The sequence below is a fragment of the Rhea pennata genome, chromosome 4, assembly GCF_028389875.1.
Source record: "Rhea pennata isolate bPtePen1 chromosome 4, bPtePen1.pri, whole genome shotgun sequence".
In the NCBI taxonomy this organism is placed as follows: Eukaryota; Metazoa; Chordata; class Aves; order Rheiformes; family Rheidae; genus Rhea; species Rhea pennata.
In genome coordinates this window covers 80196437-80219232 of record NC_084666.1, presented here as the reverse complement: position 1 = coordinate 80219232, position 22796 = coordinate 80196437, and the positions used below count along the sequence as shown (strand labels likewise).

General features: G+C 47.2%; 1 protein-coding gene across 17 annotated transcripts in view; it reads right to left on the bottom strand.

The window, feature by feature from the left end:
• LOC134140267 (adhesion G protein-coupled receptor L3) overlaps positions 1-22796 on the bottom strand; it is a 186744-nt gene that overhangs the window by 139389 nt on the left and 24559 nt on the right. For all 17 annotated transcript variants that reach the window (XM_062575183.1, XM_062575177.1, XM_062575176.1 and 14 more), the window contains exon 2: positions 12487-12596. In XM_062575183.1, the coding sequence (XP_062431167.1) occupies positions 12487-12596 (110 nt within the window). The remainder of the gene's footprint in view (positions 1-12486; positions 12597-22796) is intronic.

Sequence of the window (22796 nt, the reverse complement as noted above, 5' to 3'; positions counted from 1 at the left end):
AATGCATAGATATTAAAAAAAATCTTACTGGTAATTTAAACCCAAAGCCACGGCTGTTTTGGATTGGCATTGCACCTCAGTGTTCCTTGGAAAACTTATTTTACCACTTACCTTTCTGGTCACCTCTAACTGCATCACAACCAAATACGTGGAGAAAATTCCACGTCAAAATAAAGAGGCTTATTTTCCTGAAGCAGAGGGGTCAAGCAAGTGCTTCAAGACTCAGGTGAAACCTAAAGACCCCGAAAACAGCGTATTTTGCAGCAAAGATGGACTGCTTTTCCATAGAGGTACCTCCTTTTTCTGCTCCTAACGCTATTTGCAGTGCAAGCCTTGCCAACGTTGCAAAGCTCGTCCTTCAAGCAAGTCTCCTCGTGGGTTCAGCTGCATCCCGCGGGCGGCAGCAGGAAGAAATACCTGCGGGAAACGTGACTCAGCCTTCTTCACCTTGCCAAAAGCCTCCTTTCCCCTCCTCTTGGGGCTGGGCCTGACCAGGAAGGAAAACCATAGCGGAAAAACCACAGCTACCAGTAAGGGCGTAACTGGGATGGCTCCGGGGCCATCGGGATCTGTCCACGTTGCACCCAGTTGCGCAACTGTTGCGACCGTGACCTTCTCCGGCAATTACAGCTCCGCTTCCCTGCAACTCTGTTTTATTCAGCAGTGATTTTGCAGCTCCATGAAGCACTCCTGATTAGATTTTCAACGCTGTTACACATGAGGTCTCTTGTACGGAGCAGCTTCCATACGGAGGACCCGAGAATCGCCAGTCAGCATTTTTCAGCAGACGTGTCTTGCAGGAAAATACAAAGAACAGAACCATACTTTATTAAAAGAAATACTTTTAAAGGGCTTAATTTTTCTCTCTCTTTTTTGTCTTAAAAAACCCAAGGTGTTTCTTTTATATATGTGCACATAAGCACCGCAAGAAGATCTACCACAAGGGAGCCAGGGCACAAGCGGGAGCAAAAGAACGACGACAAAAACCTCGTGCATCTGTACTCCCCTACATTGCAACGCTTTCAAGCACAGTATAAAAAAAACCAACTAAGCAAGCAAAAAAAAAAAAAAAAAAAAAATCAGGATGCAATCTGTCCCAACGATCTCCATAGTCCCAGCTATGGCCTTCCTTCCGCTACGACGCTACATGGCAAGCCGGGGCAGCGCTCCTCGCGCAGGTCAGACCGCCCTGTTTGGCCACCAGAAGCTAAAACCCAAAGAAAACAACAAATTATTGCCTCTGCAGTAATACTCATGTGTTAAAGCAGCACCTTCATTTCAGAGGCACAGGCATCAATGAGAGATGGAGGCACCAACGTCAACGTGGGCAACTTCCATCTTTTGCAAAGAAAGAGCACCCAAAAGGAAGGGGAATGATGGGACACAGAAAAAAAACAGGAATCAGATCCCATTTGGTTAATCTGTTTCTGTGTCTTTTAGCTGATACAATTCCAGCTCATTAAAAGCAATTTACAGTGAGAAGCTCAGAATTGCCCACGAGCTTACACACTTATCATCCACGATGCGCGGACCTGCAATCAATAGGCTTTTTATTATTTTATTTGGTCAATTTGCTTAAAGACAATGAAGTCCTCGCATCAATACGCTTGGTAAAATTGCACCCCAAGTAAACAGAAGTGGGATTTAAGTGTTGCTCCTTTAGCAGCGAAGCCGTCGAGGATGGCTCTTCCGGATAAAAAGAGAAAAGGGTGAGCGGAACCTCTAAATAATGACGATTTTGCACTAAATGGAAGAAGATTATTTTATCTGTTATTTCTCTTGCACGGTTCACCTGCCAGGCTCGCTGTTTTTCCTCACTCATCCTTTTACAATTACTCAGCCGCCTGCACAGCCAGCAATAACGCGGGCGGCCCGAAACGTCCGCTGCAAAGCACCCTTAGCAGGATCGCCATCAAGCAAGGCGGCATTAATCATCTCTTGCTGCCTAGACCTTACGGAGGTACAATCTTTTTATTATTATTATTTATTTATTAAAAAAACTGATTCTGTGAGCTTATTGCAAACCACTCTAAATTACGTGCTGCAGGTATACAAAATGGTATATTTATATTTCTAGCACTCCCGTGAGATGCCCCAAAATAGGCAGAACCACAGAAGTAATTTTGCAGAAACCTGCGGATGAGACGGGCTGGCAGTAGCAGGTACCAGGTGTGATCCACAACCCACTGAAATCAAGATTTTGAGTTCACATCAAGCAGGTTTTGGGTTTAGCACGCCACAAATTCCGAACGCCTCTTCCACGATGGTGCTAAAAAAAATAGGGAAGCCGCGTCTCCATACCAGCACGAGAGGTCGGTCCATCTCCTCGAGAAACCAAAAGCCATTTGGTCTGGATTTTGGGTAGGAGGACGGCTCCAAGGCTCAAGCAACAGCCGTGAGACCCTCTTCGCGGCACCGTCTCTATTTCCAGATGGACAAAAGCCTGCCCAAAAGGACCCACCAGGAGCACTCGCCAGCCCAAACCTCTGGCCTGCCTATCGCAGCCTTTTTGAACTGGAAAGGCAAGCGTTACCGCTATAAAAATCAGCGTTTTCTTCGCTTGCTGTCCAGACCGTCACCTCGCTTTGCCGCGTGCTCTCGCAGAGCTGCCACATTTTGCTGCGGAAACACCTCTGCCGTGGTGCGGGGTGGGGGAAGAGCAGCACGGGGATGTTGCTAGATTTTAATTAATGTGCGAAAAAATTTAGGGCTTGTCAAGCAAACTGTGTTTCGGAGCAAGAGACATTTGCATATTTATTTATTTAAATGGCACCAGCGAGCCAAGTCTACATATAATAAAATCAAAGAGAAAACATAACGTTCATTTTCTCTTAGGTACCTCCAATTCAACATTTTCTGTAGCACATCACTCTTTGCAGCACTAATGCCTACGCTTTTATGGACCAAACGCAATCACTACCATCGCAGGTAAAAGCGAACCCGCGAGCTGGAAAAAGGAGGCTCTAACTGACCAACTTTGTTTTACGAAAAGTTCTCCCCCAAATTCTTTAGGCAGTAAATTGAATTTTCAACCTGATGTTTATCACATCGCACAACTGCTTCCAGAAACGAGTCCTTACACCAGCGACACTGGGCAGACCCCGGGGTAAAGAGCTCGCCTGGGGTTTTTAAAACTAACGCTTGCAGTAATAGCGTTAGCCTGGAGAGGAAGCACCAATTTTGGCTTCTACTGCTAATTCCATAGGTTTCAAAATTACATTAGAACATTCATTTATCGCCCACGTTAATCGGGAGACATCTAGCTTTAGGTCAGAGCAATTATGAGCCTTTCAAAGCAAGTCCGTCACCTTTGCACACAATTTTTCTTCGTAGGTTAGAAATAATTTCAAGCTGAAGATGTACCATTACTCATATATATATATATATATATATATATATATATACATACACACACAAAAAGCACCTCTCCCCTTATTTTTAGGGCCATTACACATCCACAATTCATTCTGGGAACTCTGGAAATTCGGAATGGAGGGCTGTGCTGAGAACAAGAGTCGTTCTCGGTTTGAGGCTTTCTTGCTGATCATTAGCGACCATGCAGCTGGCAACAAAGAAAAAAATAAATCAACCTCTCAATCATCTTTTAAACGCAATAAACACAGAACTGGGGCACGTTATTGCTCTGAATCGTCATTAGCTGCTGTTACATCCTGTAATTTAATAGCTGCTTGTAGAAGAGCTGACACTACCGCTCTATTCTTGTTCCAATATTGGAAAATTTAATTGGATACCTATCGGACTCCGGACAAGCAGCGATGGAAACCAGACAAACCTTAGCCTCTTAACCCTATCGATTGACCGAAGTAAAACACGCTGGCGATACCGCAAGAGCCGCGTGAGCGCTAACTCAGGCCAACGGCGCGTTCCTAGGACCGAGCAGACACTTTAAGAAGGTTTTCTTATCGACTCCAGCAAAAACAAACCAAAAATGCATATGTATATACGTGTGTGTATGTGTATATATATACACATATATATACACACGCATATACACACATACCATCCTCCCAGAAACCAGGCTTCCAAAAACGGGAGGGCGACCAAAAGCAAAAGCATTTAAGAGGCCGAAGCTTGCAAAGCCACAGTCACCACCACGCGTGTGTATTTACGACGGAGCAAGCGAGAATCGGAGAAATGAAGCGGAAAAAAAAAGAACAGAAGGGGGAAAGGAAAGGTGAATTTTCCATAAAACCTCCCAGAACTCTCACGTACACACACACACTCGGATACGAAGACAGCAAATCCTAGGTACCTGGCGCTCCCGTTTTTCCTGCAAAAAGGAATTACCAAACGTCGTACTCGAGCAAAATTCTTGGTTAACTTTCCTGCTTTGTTTTGATTTATTTCCCTTGCCTGAAAAGAGGGCTGTGCGAACGCCGCACTGTTAAGGGAAAGAAGTTCAAACTTTATAGACGGGCTTTTTGCCCAGTGTATCTTGGCAGGCTTCCTTGGGTTTTTGACTGCTTTGTATGGTGAAGCATTACCAGAATAAGATAACGCTGTGTTATCTGGGCACTAAGGAAGGGCTTTGCACTAAAGAAACTGAGCCAGAACCCGTTTTCCAGGAGAACGGCAACTGCATTTGAATAAGCACTAAATTCAGCGAGGGAACAACTAACACGATCGGTTTGAAAGACACAGAAATGGATTATTTTGCTACGTTGCGAACGTTAAGCAGAATTTCAAGAAGCAAGAGGAAGAACGCCTTTTACTCCCAACTTTGCCCAACGGGTTGTAGCAATCTTTTAAGTCAGCAAGCAAGCAAGCGATTGTGATTTTTTTATTTTCAAAAGGCCACTGTCGCAAAACACCTTTGGCTCACTTGTTGTGGCAATACGTGCCTTAATTACGTATTTTGCACGAGAGCCCGCAAAGGCTTTTGCGGCGTGTTTTGTAAAAGTAATAAAGATTTTTAAAACGCGCTTTTCCACCAGATTAGACACCGCTCCTGCAGATGCTTACACAGTTTATTTGTTCCCAGATTTGGCGTGTGCCTAGACATTAATGTCAGTAGTAAAAATAGGCACACGCTCAGAGAAGGTGGTTTCCAAGATGGGCAGCCCTGCTTCTGAGGACTATGGGGCTGCAATCACCCAAATGCCAACGAGTAATAGCCTTACTATCACCTGGGTTGCTCTCAGCAGTGCTGCTTTTATTCCACAACAGTCTGGAAACTTCTCGTTTTAAAAGCAAGCCACGTGAAAGGTATAGGTTGAAAGGAAAAGCAGCTTATTGAAGGAATTCACAGCATCTTCAATGAAGCCAAGCACCCGTCCACGTCATCGTGACACATGCTGGTCTCAAGGTCCAAACCAGCTCCTTTCAGTCTTACCTTCCAGTAACACGAAGCTGAACGACCTTTTTGCCGCGTCCGTTCTACCAAACTTGCCGTCACTAAGGCCCCCAGGAAATCCTGATCGATACTCACGCTGCAAATCCAAATTTCACCCTTGCCCAAACAGGTGCGGCTCCCACCACGCTGAGCAAGAGCGGGATCCTCTTACACCGGAATTGATGGTTGCTCACAGCTTTCCATCGTGCAATATTTCACGGTCTCCATTTTCAGGTTATTAAAATAGGATGTTATCCAACAACGGGAGGGGAAGAAGGGGTCAGGGAGTTGCTTCTCTTCTCATAAGTGGCAGCTCAAGCTGCTGAGCAACATGTGTTTCTCATTTGAAACGTATCACTCATTCTTAAAAACAGTGATACAGACCATCTGTCGCAATGCAGCCATTCATAATTGATAAGATTTGGGCAGAATTTGACTGTGAAAGCCCATTTTAACATGAGTATCGACATGTGTACGAAGAAGTGTTGCACAGCAATTCGTTGGAGCTTTCCCTTCCATACATTGCAGCCAACGATGGCCAACTGTCGCGCATGCCGCTCGGGAAGCCGTATTTCCCAAGTCGCGGCAAACCGAGCTCTCCCTCATCAGCATCTTCCTCCCGCAAGCCTAGTTTAATACTTGGGTACTGTGTCCCCTAACCGGTTAATAAATGCATCTCGCTAGATGCTCATAGGAGCGTGCAGAGTGGTTGACTCTGGGTCAACAAAGCTGCTCAGACATTGACCAAAAATGCTACTTCTTCTGGCATAAAGTAAAAAACTAGATAGTTGTCTTCTGTATTCTGTAACTGGCCTGACACTTCATTAGTCATTTAATTTCATCTCTGGGAGGTGAAGGGAGGACAGAGCAATCTCCTTCAAGAAAAAACAATACGTTTCCTCCGCACTACAAACGTCTCTCCCCATTACTACCACCACGCCACAAACTTCTCAACATGCAAAATCTAAAGGCGCAGACTCACCCTCTTTAATAATCAAGGCTGCACTGATTTCACCCCACACATCCAAACTCTCTCCTAGTCAACGGGAAAAGTCCTAGGTGTTTCCACAGGCTCTTGGCAAAAGCATGTGCTCAAAGACAGCTACACCTCTATTAAGGCTTAAAATAAAAAACTGAAAAAACAACCCCCCCCCCCCCCAAAAAAAAAAAAAAAAAAAAACACGGGCTTAAGACATTAACTTAAACGTGACAATTATGGAATGAACCAGCACGTATTTTTAACGAATTTTACGTGAAAAACTGACTCTTCGGTTTGAAAGTACCAGCAACGGCACGTAGCTACGTCACTCCATGGTAAGTGCTAATAATACCCCCCCACACACCAGAGTCACCTGGAGCATATTTCACTACTGACTGCATTTAAAGCGTACGTGGCGCGCACGCTCGCTATGGCGAGCAAGTTTTGACATGGACAAAGGCCGATCTGTTCGTTCCTCAACCATGCGGCCTCAATACATTAATTTACGCCCGATTTAGGCTTACGTTATTTGTGTATGGCATATATAAAATGTAGACGTGCCCGCTGCCATTTATCAAGCAGTTAAGCTAGCTGCGAGCATACCAGCCGTCTCCTTGGGAAAAGCCCGAGCTCAAGCAGGGGTACGACAGAGGCTCATACAAATACTCACGTGGTAAATTTATTCTTGCATTACAGCTCATGCCACGGCATCTTGCTTGCTATTGGGGCCCAAAGCCAGCTCAGGGGTACCTACACATCCCGTACGTCCCCCTGCAGAGCGCATCATCTCCTATTCTGCTCGGCAGAGCCATTATCTTACAGATCTGAACATCCCGGGTCTTCTGCAGCTCGTGTTGAGTGTGTTCCTGCAAGCCTTGGCAAGAGCTTAAATTCAAGAACATGCAATTATTAATTCTGAAAGCAAAAGGACAACAGGCCCTATATTGCCTCTACTACTGTAACAGAAGAGGACTTGGCTGGGTTACGTGGGGATGGGCTAGCCCTCTCCTTTACTGAACTAGTCCCTGCTCTCCTGCAAAGGCAAAGACGATAGTTGTGCTATCGGAGACCGCTCAACGCGCCCGACAGAGAAAAACTGCAGAGTTCATGAGGCTGCTGAACGGGAACTTCATAGAAACGGCGAGAGAAACCAAGTAGATGTCATCTGCAAGGTGCATTGAAATGACGCATCTCCAAGGACCACTGGTGAAATCTGAGATCTGGAAAGGAATTTACACGTATTGAGGATGGGATAAATATTCCAGGTAAATCCTTTTACAGGGGCCTGTGGAGCGGAACAGAGAAATTGAAGATAAACAAGATTAAAGCGGTTTTTCTTTGTTGTCTTTTTTTTTTTTTTTTAAGTTACCCATGGAATGAAAAATACTTTGGAGGGAGAGACTGGTTTGGACCACAGGAAGACAGACATCTGGGAAATCCAGTAGAACAAATCATTCCTATTCTGAATTCGTCTACAAATAAAATAAATAACGAGAAGAAAATAAGCAAGGCCAAATATGGGCGAGGAGGGCCGTTGCTCCGGCACGCCAGGAAGCACCAGCTCCGGGATCCGGGGGGCATGCGATGCCTCCATCGGCATCGCACCTTCCTGGATAACCCGGCAAACCGCCTGCCAACGTGGCTTGGTTATTTCCCCGAGGTTTGGGGAAGGCGAAGCTGTAAGGGAGGATGCAAGCAGAGCTCGCTGCAAAAGGATGCCCTGGGGACGGCCTCCGCGGATGCTCGGGTTGGGTCGAGCTTCTCCTGGAAAGAGGCACCAGAGCAAACCGATAATCAGGCGCTGCGCGGTCTCCCTGCGCCTCCTTCGCCAGGCACGTATGGCCACGGCGGTTTTATGCAGACCTGTATTATTAAAAGTCGCCTGGAAATGTTAGCAAGGAAAGCAGAGGAAATGAGTTATAAAAAAAAAATTTTTAAAGGTAATATATTCAGACCCATTTGGCTCCCCTTCTTGGGAGCCCTTTTAATATAAAGAAACTCAGCGAAGCTGTATTTTTAGATCTGGAAAGATGCGCTTCAGTATTTTGTGCTCTAAAGGGATTTGACTTAATACGCTTGCGTTTCCCCCTCCCTCATGCGCGAGAAGAAATGAACTTCAATCCTAAACTTCACCACTGGATATAGACACTCTGTTCTCCCCATTGGCCAGAATAAAAACCAATAAATGTATTTCATTTCTTTTGTGGATTTATAATAGCACCTGGCAAGGATGGTCTTAATCTCCTTACGCTGCCTGCGCCAATGAAAGAAACCCTCTCAATCGTTATTGAAAGAGAGATGAAAGGATAATAGGAATAAAATCTGGAAATATAAATATTATCTCCAGGAGGATCTGTTATAAAAACGTATGAAATCCATATTGATGTCTCCTGAGAGTGCTTGGCATAATAGTGCAATTTAGACAATAGGTTATTAAAGACGGAAAGAAATGCCCTCCTCTTAGCGACTGCAGCGAAGCGCGGGGCTGCGCGCGGACGGTAAACTGGTGGCAAATAGCTAGCGGCAGAGCCCGTTAGAAACGTGGGAATTAATGGAGGGGGGAAAAAAACAAAAAAAAAAAAACAAAAAAAAAACCCCACATCCTCTGGCTGATGCAAATGGCCCGAGGCCACCGGGTTTTGTCGGCATCTTCATTCCCCAAACGCAAGCTCATTCCCAAAACTAGGGAGACGCCCCATCGGCTGCCCCTGCGATCAGCAGCAGCGCGGGCTCGCTCGTACGTAGAGCAATCCGCTCACGTTTCGTTATTCTTTGTGCCCAGCACGGTTGCAATTTCCATTATTACGGAATTGTGGAATAACGTTCATTATTTCCTATGCCAAAAGCGGACGTGACAAAGCTGAATTTCTAGGAAAAACCGAATCATTAAAAAAAACAAAAAACAAAAAACAAAACCTCAGGTTACTAGCAACCTCACCCAAAGTTTGCTGACGCTGAAAGAAAGTTTTCTAGTGATTTAATGACCTTTGGTTGAGACCCAAAGGCCAAAGGCCTTCAGACATCAGATTTAAAGGCGATTTTAAGCACAATTTGAGGCAAACTCAATGTGCTTTCTCACCGCAAATCAGCTGTGGCAGGACAAGACTGGAGAGGAATAACCACTGTGCGCTTAAGTTGCATTAGGAATAAAGTTATTCCCTTATATTTGTAATCTTCGTAAAATGAGACAAGTTACGCTACTCATCACAGTTTCCACCTTCAGCTGCTAGAAAGGAAACCAATTATGGAGCCCGTAAGGAGAACTGACGGGGCCCTAAATCAAGAAAACCAGGAAACTGGGTTGAAGAGAAACGCTGTTGCTGCCATAAACGTTCAGCGTTTTCAAGGTCCCTTAAGGTTCCTCAGTGTTTCCCAAATGAATGGAAAAAAATAAGCTTTGGATTTTCCTTAATAAATGAGTAAATAAAATAGCCATAATACTTCATGGCCAGCTGCAAGTGCTTAATTTGGGCTGCGCGGAGCTCAGCGAGCGGTGCTGTTCGAGCGCCCGTCAGCAGAACATCCATCAGGTCAGTTCAGCTCGTAGCTCATGGCCCAACGCTTTAAGAGTTCAGCCTTCGGCGCCAGAAGTGAAACGGGTAACGTTGCAAAAATACGCATTTTTCCATGGACTGGAACATGGAAAGTCTGGATGCCATGAAGGTCTAAAGGGTAGAGGACGGCCTCCTCTTCGCTGGTGGTCAAACGAGCAGCCAGCCCTACCTCCAGCAACATTTGCATTACGCTCGAGTGCTAGATCTTGAGCTATGAGGCATGGAGATGTCCAGCTCAAACATCGCACCGAATCGCAAGGCTTGACTCGCTCCCCTCGCTAATGAGGAGCTCAGTTTTAACAGTGTGATGGTCAGAGAAGTCTCTCTGAAATACCCAAATGAGTCAGTTCACGCTTCTCGCTGCAGCGACTCTCCCGTAACAACCTGTGCAACTGGTACCCTACAAACCTATTTTTTTCTAAGTGGTACTAATAAACGTCCATCAAACTACGACCCTCCCAACTTTCACAGCAAAGGTGCCACAAAACACCTTACCATCAGCTGACAGCTTCATGGGCGCTCAAGCTTCCCCCCCCTTCCCTGCAACTTTTCAGATTTAATATAATTAAGACCATCAGCAGCCTTACGGTGCTGACTTTTGCACGCAAGGAGGCACACGTGCCTCAGAGATACGGGAGAGCACGACCTGTTGCACCCAGAGACACACCTGAAGTCACCTTGTTCCTTTAAATTAAACCAGACTCATCTCAGATTTAAGAAGGAACCATGTCCTCATACGGTTCACTGATTTCACAGAGCAGCTCGCAAAATTACTCTTCCTTTTTCCTCATCTAGGGCTACGTCCCAGGTTTCTAAAACATTTATCTTCCCCGGGTCACCGGCATTTATTTCTCCTCCCGTTCGTGAAAAACCAGGCGGACGCCTCTGCGGAGGTCTCGATAGGGAAGGCGGCGAGAGACTGCGCACAGAGAAAGCCTGAAGACCGCTTAAAGGTCTTAGCGGTGCTCCAGAAATAATTAAAGCCCACGTTCTTCGCAAAAGTGGCCTCATTAACTTGTTTTCAGATGGCAATTTTCTCGCCGCTTCCTCCTTCCCTTTTTCCCTTCCCACCAGCAATCTTGGAGCAACGAAAATACCAGTTTGCTTTCCGGCGCTTGCATTCTCTTAAAAATGTCGTTATTCAATTATCTGTCTATTCACTGGCCCTAAGGTCCAGCGGAGCAGATATTGCGAGCCTTCATTTAACGTTTTTAAAGGCACTTCAGTCCACTTGCGCTACAATAAAACTTTATTGAATTCTGTTCCCCCATCACACTTAGCGTCCCTCGCTTTTATTGATAGGTGAGCCCATCCGCTCTCCTCCCAGCGATAAAACGAATATTTCTAGCAAAGAAATGACCTCTCCTCCCATCAATATAGCAATTGGGAAAGGCGGTTTCAGCTTTCATGATAAAAAAAAAATATATATATATAAAAAAGGAGAAAAGGGTTTAGAGCAGAAAAGACGAGCAATGCTCCAGCACTGTTTTCCTTCCCTTGTTAGCATTAAAAACGCACACAAACGTCTCGAAGCACCAACGAAACTTGGTCCCTTCCAAACATTTATTAGCCCGTTTATCCAGAGGAAGGGAAAGGATGATTAATCCTTCCTCGGAAGCCGTGCTCATCTCCTCCCCCCCCACCCCACCTTGCAGGGAAGTCCTTGGACTAGAGCTCGCCAATATTAAAAATCTATGGAAGGTTTATCGCCCGGACGCGACGGGTGACTTGTCGCAGGGCGATGCGACGGGCGAGTTGCTGCTGCGGGGCTCGTGCCTGCCTTTTCCTCCCGCCTTCCCATGCCCCGCACCCCAAATTCCCCAAGTTCCCTGCCACCTTTTGCAAGGCCACCCAAATCCGACTGCTGAAGACGACTAGCTCGGCTGTTCTCCCACCGCCGCCGGTCTTGAGAGACCGGTGTCGCATCATGCGTTGCACTGGCTGAGCCCCCCGTTTGCGCCGGGAGACGACGGCGGACCAAAGGGCCTCGAGCAAAGTCAAGCTTCTCATACATACGTGTGGTACCACGTAGTCAAAAATGCACTTATGCATTTGGCCTCACCTTCCCCCCATGTTTTTTTTTTTTGGTGCAAAAGAAAAGGCCTCCTTTATAGTGGAATAGCTCCAGATTAGTAATTTTGTATGAGCTCGCTAGGTCTGCCCCAAAGCCCTGATGTCACGCTTTCCATAGGCACAATTGCTCAGCCCATTAAAAAAAGAAAAAAGAGAAAAAAGCAGAAAAAAGAAATATTCCATTGCCACATTTTGAAGCTTCACAATTTTGTTTAAGGGGGGAAAAAAAAAAAAATCAAATGCTGACCTGCTGAGTGGTGGGAGACCCTTGGTGGAAAGAGGTTCCAGATCCCATCTCAGATCCCACCATCTCAGATGGCGGCTTCCAACCGCTTCTCCACCCCAAACCCCTCGTGGTCTTCCAGGGCCCAAGGCCACCTTTGTGCGTGAGGGTCGGGCACCATTCAAGCGGACGGAAGGGAGAGTGGGGGCAGCGGAGGGGCAAGCCCGAGGGCGGCGGGGGTCCGCCGTCGAGCGCGCCCCCCCCCCAACCGAAGGGACGGGTGCTAGCGGATCGGCATACGTACTGTACGGGACGCATTCGTACTGAACTTCCAGGTACTTGTACGTCCCAGGGCAAGGGTCCGGAAAGACGTCGGGGCCGGCGACGACGGCGCACTGCGTCCGGTTACTGCATCTGCAAAGCAAAGGAGAAGAGACTCAGAAAGCGGAGCAAAGGCTGCAAACCGCAACGCTCGAGCGGCAAAAAGCAACCCGCTCCTCCAAATAAGCTGTCCAGAAAACCAACCAGCATTTTCCCCCCTGCGCATAGATATATCAACAGCATAGGGTTAGACATGTCTGGGGCTCTACCTTTGTGAGAAAAAAAGAAAAAAACAAACAAACAAAAAAAAAAAACAATAACCCCCCCCCCCAAACCCCTGCAAAGGCGGCACGAAGCCTCACAGACCGCAGTATCGCTGGCTTGGTAAAGCGCTCCAGCAGGAAAAATGAGTGTGGAAAACCCCAGGGTGAACCTGGCAGTATATATATATATGTATATATATGTATGTGTGTGTATATATATATATATACACACACATATATATATATATATTTTTCTAAGCAGGTAGAGCATTATTTGCACCAGCACAAAGCACGGTAAACAGGGGAGCTAACACTAGCATCCTGAATTTCAGCACAGGCCACCAAAAAAACACATTTTTTTTAAAAAAACTTCTCAGCCGAAACGCCTATTTTACATAGATTTTATTTTTCCGCAAAGGCGAGGCACGTGACTAGGTACGCTAATACAGCCAAGACATCAATATCCAAGCCTGTTTCTTAAGGTCTATTGTATTTTCTAATAGTTTTACAGTCAGAGACAGACTTAATTCATTATCCTTCACGGCAACGCTGCGAGACATCCTTCTCCTCCTGCGAAACACAGAAATCTCCTCTCCGGACGACTGCTTTAAGAAAGAGGCTGTCAGAGCGAATAAGTCAGCTAGGACTACGCTCTTCCCTAGCAATACGCTATATTTCCAAATTAACCCTTCGGGAAGGAGCAAGAGAGGGAAGAATTTTATTTATTTATTTTTTTTTTGGAATACCCTGGAGAAAGTAAAGAGGAAGCAAAGAGAAATCGCACTCCTAATAGGAGCCTAAGCAGAGTTCGAGCACGATGGCTTGCAAAATCAGGGGGAAGAGTCAAAATAAATACGTACAAGGGAGGCCGCAGCGGGTGAAGAGGACAGCGGCGAGAAAAGCCTCCGGTTCCCCCCGTTTGCTTTTTGGCAACGCGCCGCACAAGGGCCACCGCAAGCCTTCAGCTTTTGGAAACCAAGAATCCCTCAGCAGAGGCTCTTCTGCCCCGGCAAAAAGCTCAGAAGCAAAAGGGAGAGGAGAAATTGTTTCTCTGCTGTTTCCTTCGTTACAAACAGGATTTCTTAGTTTTTTTCCCCCCTTTTTTCTCCTTTAATCGATCACTCCGAGCATGGCGAGGCCGCCTTTCTAACCTCTGCTGCCATGTAATTATTTGCGGTGCTTAACGCTACCGCAGACGAGTCCCACCACGCGCCGCGTTCTGTTGCTTTATTGACGGCGTTTAATTAGCCATCCGGGTGCCGGCGCTTGCAGACGGGCCTCCTCTTCCGCGCTCGAGCTAATCGAGCGAAGAGCCCCGCGGCCCAACCGAGCATCTCGGCGGAGACGCGCCAGCACAGCGCGTCCCAGCTGCTGCAGTCATCTTAAAAAAAAAATAAATAAGAAAAAAAAAAATCCGACCACCAAACCAACCAACCAACAATGAACAAATGAACCACACCAAAACCCGAGCCAGACGCAGCAGCCAGGGAAAAAAAAATATTTACAACTTTTAACAAATTTTGGGGCACACCTGCACATGGCGCATGTGCTCGGCTCCCAGAGACTCTGCAGCTTGGTCAGGTCGAGGTCAGGGCAGGAGAGCATGGCTTGCTGCCACCCTTAGGAGGACAACCCAGCTGAGCAGCAAGAGCTTTCTCCTCCACGCTTCGTCACCCGGCGTGTACCCTTAGTCTCCTCCGCTTCAGCACTTCCTTGAATTTCTTCCTGTCCCATCTCTTTGTGATGGGGCTTCATATCTTACCACCAGCTTCATGCAGTCGTTTTCCTCTGCATCTTTCTCATGCTGTCGTTGGCCTTCCCCTTCCACAGCAACCCCCTCTCTCCTGCTCTGCCCCCCCCGCACTTTCATACTCCCAGGTATACCCGGACAAGAGGTTTGGGTCTGCACAGAAAAAAGACCTGCATGGAGCACTTCCAAAGTAGCCCCAGCGCCATTCAAGCTGAGATGAGGTGAGGACACAAGCAAGGACAAGCCCGTACGGTAGGCAAACATCATTGGGTAGAAGCCACAAGGAGCTGAGACAGCCAGAATAAGCGTCAAAGCATTATTTTCTCTACAAAAATTAAGCATGTTCAGACCCCGAGTCTACCGCTACTCACAGGTACTTGTACAAGGCACCGTAACTCCCTGACCCACGCTGTACCGACCTCGCTGTCGGACAAAGCGCCCTTTAACGAGAAGCGGCCATATCCGTACGGAGTATTTCACCCCTGACTAGGTCCGAGGCTGAGCGCTGGCAATCTCCAGGATGGGGTTCTTCCCTGCACTTCCACCACAGGGGCCCACTGGCCCCAATCCTACTGTTCTCCCTGCCATTTACTGTCACACCGTGGCGGATGCCCAACCAAGTCCCCCCCCTTCCCACGAGCGACCAATTTCTGCAAAAGGGAAAAGAGATTGAAAATATTCTCTCCCAATGGGCTAAAATAATCTGCAGTCACGGGCTGGTTGGCTTAACGTATTAGCCTTTCACCTCTGCAAATAGGGTTAAAGAAAGGTTTGGACCAAAATCACACATACCGAGCTCTACCTCAAATTTCACATTGTAACGGAACAAAACAAAAGCGAATGTGTCCAGACGGCACAGAAGGCTGAAGCTGAGCATCTCCCTGATGAACTCGGGAGTGAACCCAAGACACCCATGCAGCGTTGTTTCTAAACACAGCAACCTCTGTCATCGCTACTCTTGCCCAGGGCATGGTACCAATGTGATTTTAAAGCAAAGATGCTTTAGATGCCCTAGTTTTTAGGTAAGAGAACAAACACATCTCAGCCACTTGCTCGGGATGGCTGGGATAGTGGTCAAGCAAGTGTTGCAACACGTTGCCCAGAAAGGTGGTGGAGTCTCCGTCCTTGGAGATATTCAAAAGTCATTCGGACACGATCCTGGGCAATGTGCTCTAGATGACCCTACGTGAGCAGGTGAGTTGGACTAGATGATCTCCAGAGGTCCCTTCCAAACTCAACCTTTCTGTGATTTGGACAAACATGCGACAGGTTAGGTCTTTAGCATCACAGCTAAATCAGTTCAGACCGAAAGACAGCATTAGCGTGTTAAACAAACAGAAGACCTGGCAGGGTCTATGCTGTTAAGGACATTGTCCTTGAACAGATCCTGAGTTTGTGCAGCACCACGCACAGAAGTTGTCTTGGCCTCCTTTGCATCTCGGCCATTAAAGCAATACAACCAGAAACAAACCAAGCTTTCTATTAAAGCAAACAAAACAAAAAAAAAAGGCCTGAAGTGAACCACGTATGTTTTTGATATTCAAAAGAAGTATTTTTTTTTCTTTATTCCAACGTGGTCCGCTCTACCGCTTTGATCTCCAGCCCAAAGCTTGAATAAAGGCAGCTTGCACTTTGATTCTGTGCTCGAGAGAAAGCGCAGCATCACAAAACCTTCTGCTTTCTAGCCTGCTGCTGCCTGGCATGTATGGAAGCAAATGGGTAAAAATAAATAACTAAATAAAGCCTAATCTTAGATGCATGACTTGAAACTACTGCTGTAAAGTTCTCCAAAACAGCTAAACAGAGTGCCAGACTTTCTGCGACACAAAAGTGGACCGAGGGATATGTTTTTCAGAACATCTGTCCCGCAGCTACAGAGAAGCTCCCTAACGTTGGACTGGATACAAAGCTCGGAGAAAAGTCAGGGATTACACATGCCTGCGTGCTTGCCACACCGTTCCCTCCTCGCCCTTCCTCCCCTAGTGTTCCTGCGGGAATTTTCAGCTATCCGTGCACATGTCAGCTCTTCTCCCTGCCCTGCTCGCTCCGGTCACCCTCCAGGAAGGGTCCTTGCACGTTATGTTCCCCATCTTCTACATACACAGTTACAATACATATAGATTTTGCATTGAGTGCTGCACACACAGCATTGAGTTCAACGCACGTAAGGCAGTTTCCTTTGAGGAAGCAAAGCTCCAAGCCATGGTTTCCCGGAAAGGCCCACGACCTCCAGATGGACTTTTCCAAGAGCTGGTTCCCTTGGAGCAGCTACAGAAAGGCCCAAGTGTTTGCAAATAGCCCAGGACTCCTCGGTTCTCATGGAAAAGCTGTTGGTTATTCAGCGCTTTTCCAGCAGCGGGCTACACAGTAGAGTGCCCAGCCGCCTTGGTAATCCCCCAAATTCCAGACAGCCCTGCAGAAAGAAAAGAAAACCAAAAAACAAATAAATTCCACCCGGCTCAGGATTACACGCGAGCCTTAGTTGGGGCAGAAACTGGGAAATCCACATTCCAGGGCACCGAGCACGTCTCCGGCAAGTCAACTCTCAAAAACGAGCCTGATGCCATTCTGACATCCCAGCTAAAAGTCAGGGGAGATGAATGAAAGGGGAAAGATGCAGGACAAATTTATCAGATGTCTCCATAAATCATTTCCATCGTTTGCGTTTGTTCTCTGCCTTTCATTACTTACATTTCTAAAGCCACTGGGTGCCGCGGCACAGTGGGTCTAATAAAAAGGACGATAAATTTTAATATCCCTTTTTGAAACATCTTAAAACGATCTAGCTTTCTTTCACATGTTAATGTCAAATGTTACAAGAAATGTGCTGGCTCAAAACAATTCACCCGGGCTGGAAGTGAAAGGCGAGTCCTGCTCTGGTCTGGAAGTAAAAAGCTCCTATTTCTGGCCCTAACGTTTTGGCAGCCTTGGCTTTGTCACCAAACCCTGCCATCGCTTCGCGCAGACCCCTCCGACTCGGGGGCGAAATTCCATCTTCGGAGGAAAAAAAGAGGAAATATTTTAAGCGATCGGGAGTTTGGCGCACGCGACCGAGGGGCACCCGGGAAGACGCAGGCTTGGCGAAGGGGAGCACGCGCGTCCTCAAAGGCATCGCGCATGGAGCGGGAAGCCCCCTGCTACGTACCTGGAACGGCCGGGCAACGGGAGCCCAAGACCTTTCCAACCGCCTTTAACCCGGAGCGGGTTAAAGGAAACAAATGACGGCACAAGCGAGCAATTAAAGAGCACTGCAGAGCCAGCGCTCGCCGGTGATTAATTACGCTCAAAGGGGCAAGGCCAACCTCGTGGTCCCCCGAGGAGGAGACCACTTAAGCCCCTTAAAAATAAATAAATAAATAAATGAAACCCCGGCATTCTTACTTAATGCTTGAGCATCGCCTAAACAGCTGCTAAAGCAGTGAAACAACTACTCGGGACTGACCTACATTCAGCCCTATCGCTTTATTACACGCAGGAGAAACTTAATTAAGCTGCCGTTACTCAATAAAAGCCAGCGAAATCCTCCATTTTACGACAAGGAGCCGCGTTGCCGCAGCCGGGCCGAAGCCTTCGGATTTTGCAGTGGGATGGCCCAGTCGAGCACGCTCCCTCCCTGCTGCGTTTGAGGGAGCAGCAGCAGACTGACCGTCTTCCCAAAGCCTCTTCTACATATTTTAATAAAAACATTTATGCTGTGCAGGTGAGCCATAGGGTTACCTTCAGTTAGGGTCTTCTCCTCCTACATTGCAATTGTGGCCAACTTCTCTAGAGCATCATCAGAAGAACGTGGCATCCTCACTACCATCCTCACAACCCCACGTCCTCCAATCCTCCCACTAATAGCTGCCCCACTCTGGCTTACGAAAAAAATCTGTTGGGAGGGAGAAAAAACAACGAAAGAAAGCTCTTAAGGTGGAAATATCTGGACAAAAGCATTCACCTGCTGCCCAGGTCCACTGGATAAGCAGGTTTGCTGATGCCCAGGTAAGCTTTGGTGAGGTCCTGGGAGAAGTTCTTCTCCACGTGGAGGAAAACCCAGGAGGCGGCCCTCACTGGGTAGCAGCCATCGTCGGGCAACTCTTCAGCACTGGGAATAAGGCCAGAAAATGGCTCCTGCCACGTTCCCCAGGCAAGCAGGGACCTGCCGACTGGCTTTTGGCCCTGCTGAACTCTGCGTTGGATGATGGAGCCCATAAAGCCACCACCAGCCTTTTCGCCGCATCCAATTCCACACGTGTCCTGCCAACTCTTTTCTTTATAAACCAGCCCGTTCTCTCTCAAGGAGGCCAAGACTGGGGTGCGGAGACGACACCAGAGCTCCTCGGGGCTGGCACGGAGCCGGCCGCCTCCTTCTGCAGCGCTCCCCGAAGCCTCGTTACAGAGGGGCACTTGCGTCACCTCGGGGAAAATGCTCTCCAGGCAGCATGGCTGGCGGCGCGTGCAAAAACAACCAAAATTAGACAGGTGAAGTCTAAGTACTGGGAAACAGAAGAGACATCCAGGAAAATCACCTAAAGTCCCAGAGGCCTACTGACCCCCCTTTTTTAGGGAAGGTAGGCTTGAGGCTGGAGCTTCTGGCCGATACCTCTACAGAAGGTGAGACACCTCCACATTAACTTGTTGCTCCCTCTGTAGAGGTGAACCGCACCTTGCAGACGCTTTTTGCATTTTTGAAAGGACTTGATGCCTTTCCAGTTCCTCTGCCCTTCCCAGGATGATGAGAAACGCCTGGTTTCCGAACCGTCCTCCTTCCTTGCAACCAGCCAGCTCCACTTCGTCTTGTGAGTTGACAGGTTTCATCCCTAAAACACCTCACATAAATGAATTAACATCACTATAACGACCTTAAAACCACTCGGTCTCTGCTTTGTCCACTAGTCTGGCAGTCACAGAACCTGCCAAGGCTCTGGAAGAGTCAAGATTTAATTACTTAAAACGTTAGTTTTCATCTTCTAGCAGAAGGCCCCTGGAGTAGGAACAAATCTTTTCCCTTTGCAACAGCTTCACTTTTGCTAGGTGACTGAGCAATCATTTCGGTAGGGGCGGAAAACAGCATCCAAACTTTCCGGAGAAAGCGGAACCTAAGGAGTGGTAGTGAAAATAGTCAGGACCTCATTCCACAGACTTTTGCCCCAAAATGCAGTTCACCGTTCCCTTTCCTGGATGACAATTCCTGGTTGGTCCACTAATCCAATTTGAAAATAAATTAATGAGAAGGGAGGCAGGAACCAAACCAAAGATGTTTTCTTTTAGTTTATTTTGGTAGTCCATTTTGTAGCCTCGCTCTCCAAACTATTTTACCAGTAAGAAATGAGGAAGAGCAGTGACCTGGAGCTCAGGCACTGGAAGCAGCAGTTGGGGGTGAGGACATCTCAGCAAGACTAGTCTGTTAATTCACAGGTGGCATCCAAGTTCTTTGTTCTTATTCTCCCCCCTCCCCTAAAAATAACATAAAAAAAAAATAAAAAAACACCTCCATAGATTAATTGAGAAAATGAGGCTCTGCTCTTAAGCTACAAGCACCCTTACAAGCGTTGGGCTCATGCTAGGCTTTTTAAACCTCTCCGTACAAATTAGGCAGTGCTGTTCAGCATACTGAGTTGGCCAGAGAGATCATATGGACACTGCTGAGAAACAGTTTAGTGTGAACAGATTGACAGGTAAAACCTAAAATATTGACCCATTAAAAAAAAAAAAAAAAAAATCCCTTCTGTCCGAACCAGGCTACATATCTGTCACCGAGGAAACCCCGCAGCCTGGGCAAGAGATGGTGCTGCTCTCTAACTAAAGGCCACCTACCCAGGAGGGCCAAGGACCCGGGCGCTCGCAAGAAAGCCGAATCTGGGGAACCGCTGTTAAAATCCCGTTCTCGTGGCCTCTGCCTTGACAAATAGCCTGACATCTCTCTCAGAAAGCCGGCGAGTCTTGTTTCGCTTGCTCCAACACGACGGAGTAAATAAATAACACTCTTTATGCACTGCACACCATTTGTCAACCCATTTGTCATTTCCGATCTTTCACTGCTCGTGCAGCAAAACTATGCGGGATTTTATTCAAACCTGCCTTGCAGGTGTGATGAATGCTTTATTTATCCAGCATCATTTCACCTCGCAGAACTGTTACTATGCAAATAAAGGGCTTCAAGTCCCTGTGTGGTGCAAGCAGAAGGTGTAAGGGGAGTTGAAAAACTAGAAGCAGCACAGTAATTAAAGCCAAGAGGGAAATAGCGCATGGCTCAACCAGAATCAGGGAATGCACGGCAAAAAACGTACAGAAGAAGCATTCATCCTCCATCTTATCTAGGCAAGGTGAAAGGCACAGATCCATTCTCAAAGAGCTTTTGAGAGGTCATTGCAATACTCTCAATCCACCTGTGGCTTATCAGAGCACCCATGGCATCAACACCTGCTGCATCTAGCAAGCACATTATGCCCAAACTGTCTCTGATCGAGTTTTTCAGACCACGATTTCAGTCCCGGAACAACAAAGCTGAGAGTAGGTGCTGCTGCAAATGAGCACAACCGAGTGAACAGTGAGAAATTTCCTTCAGGTAGGGTCTCCTGGTGGCTAAAAGATTAAGCAGGGAGCAGTTGAAGGGCCTCTGCAGTGATTTCTGCTGCTAGGTAGCGACCATGGGGGCATTACTCATCTTCTGGCACGCTTCCTTCTCCATCTCTGCAATGGGAAGCATTATCCTGACCTCCCTGCAAAGCCTTCCGAGATCCGCAGATGAAAAAAAAAAAAAAAAAAAAAACCACATTACTGTTATTACTATTTATTGAAGTCTGGAATCTGCTACCTAAACCTGCCGAGATCTACCGGGGCTATGCAGAGAGCGAAGCACTGCTGTGATTAAGGGCATCAGAACAGACCCTAATTTCTGCTTTGTATCACAATTGCTGCAGCAAGACTCAAACTCTACTCCCTTACAGCCCAGAGCGCACCGAACGTGCCCCATCTTACAGGAGCTTCACCTGACGCAAGCCAGTTGGCAGTAGACGAGTGAAGGATCAGCCCCAAACGGAGTCCTCCGTTTCTGGGAGAGAGCTTCCTTAGGGATTTTTGCCCGTGGCAAGAGCTCGGTGCAAAACCTCAACAGCTCCAGCATGGTCCTCCCAGTCATTCCTGATGGCATCAGATAACTCTGCAAGAGCTACCACCAATTCTCCTAGTTTTGAGGGTGTTTGGGAAAGAAAAGGCCAGAGAAACGGCAGCGGACTAGTTTCAGGTTCCTCGATACCCAAACCCTCCTTCCCCTACTTTGTTTCTCAACTTAGCAGAGGGGAAGGTCATAAATAACTATGTAAGCAGACATCGGATTCATGTTTATTGCCTAAGCAACAAAAGATTAGAATTGACAAATGGAGAGGTTTTTGGAGACGCAGATGCTACAATCATTTTAATATAATTTGGATTTCCAAATCAGTAATTACTCTATCACATATTTATAATTTTGTAGATGCTACTAGAAACGCTGATGTCTTTTTCTATGCATAGTAATGAGCAGCAACAAGGGCTGTTAATATAAAGCCTGTAATGTTTGCATTCATATGTAAATAGGTTATGTAAACGTTTTAGACATTTCTCACTAAAACGCTGAGTTCTAATCTAAGTGGCTCCATTCCTAAACTAGGAAAATCACACTCCGCATAGAAATCGTTTACCGGGCTGTCAGCAGAGTCATGCCAAAGCGGCGCCCTGAATTTATAAAGGGGGATTTACCTCTCGCCATTAGCAGCGGCATGGAGGCGGTCGGCAGCGTGGAAAGGCCCGGCGGCGTTCAGAAAGGGGCTCGCGTGCGGTTGCACACACGCATCCAGGGCTCGCGCACGCCAAAAAGCCCGGGGCCCCTTTGCTGGAGACTGTTCAAGGAATGCAGTCCGGCAGTATCCTAGATTTAGTGTTTGATTTAATTAAGCTAATTTAGTTAAACGGATACAAACCTCTGGTTAAGAGTGACGGAATCAGTTTAGCGTCCCCCTGCTCCTAATTAACTTAAAATAAAACTGAATAAGCTGGCGCTAAAACTCCAACGAGGGACTTGCAAGCAGGACTTTCTGCTCATCCAAGTTGCACGAATTTAAAACCGCAACTTTTGTAAATCCTACACGATGATCTGGATACAGCAGAAAGGGAAAGAGAAGAGCCGGGGACGGACACTCCAGAGGCCACCCCTCTCCCCTTCCATCCCAGGACCCATCTCGCCCAAGGCGTTGCTGTTTCTCCTTCCTTGCCTTGCACCCAAGCGCCGGTACGTGCCCCACGCGCTACGGGGCTTGG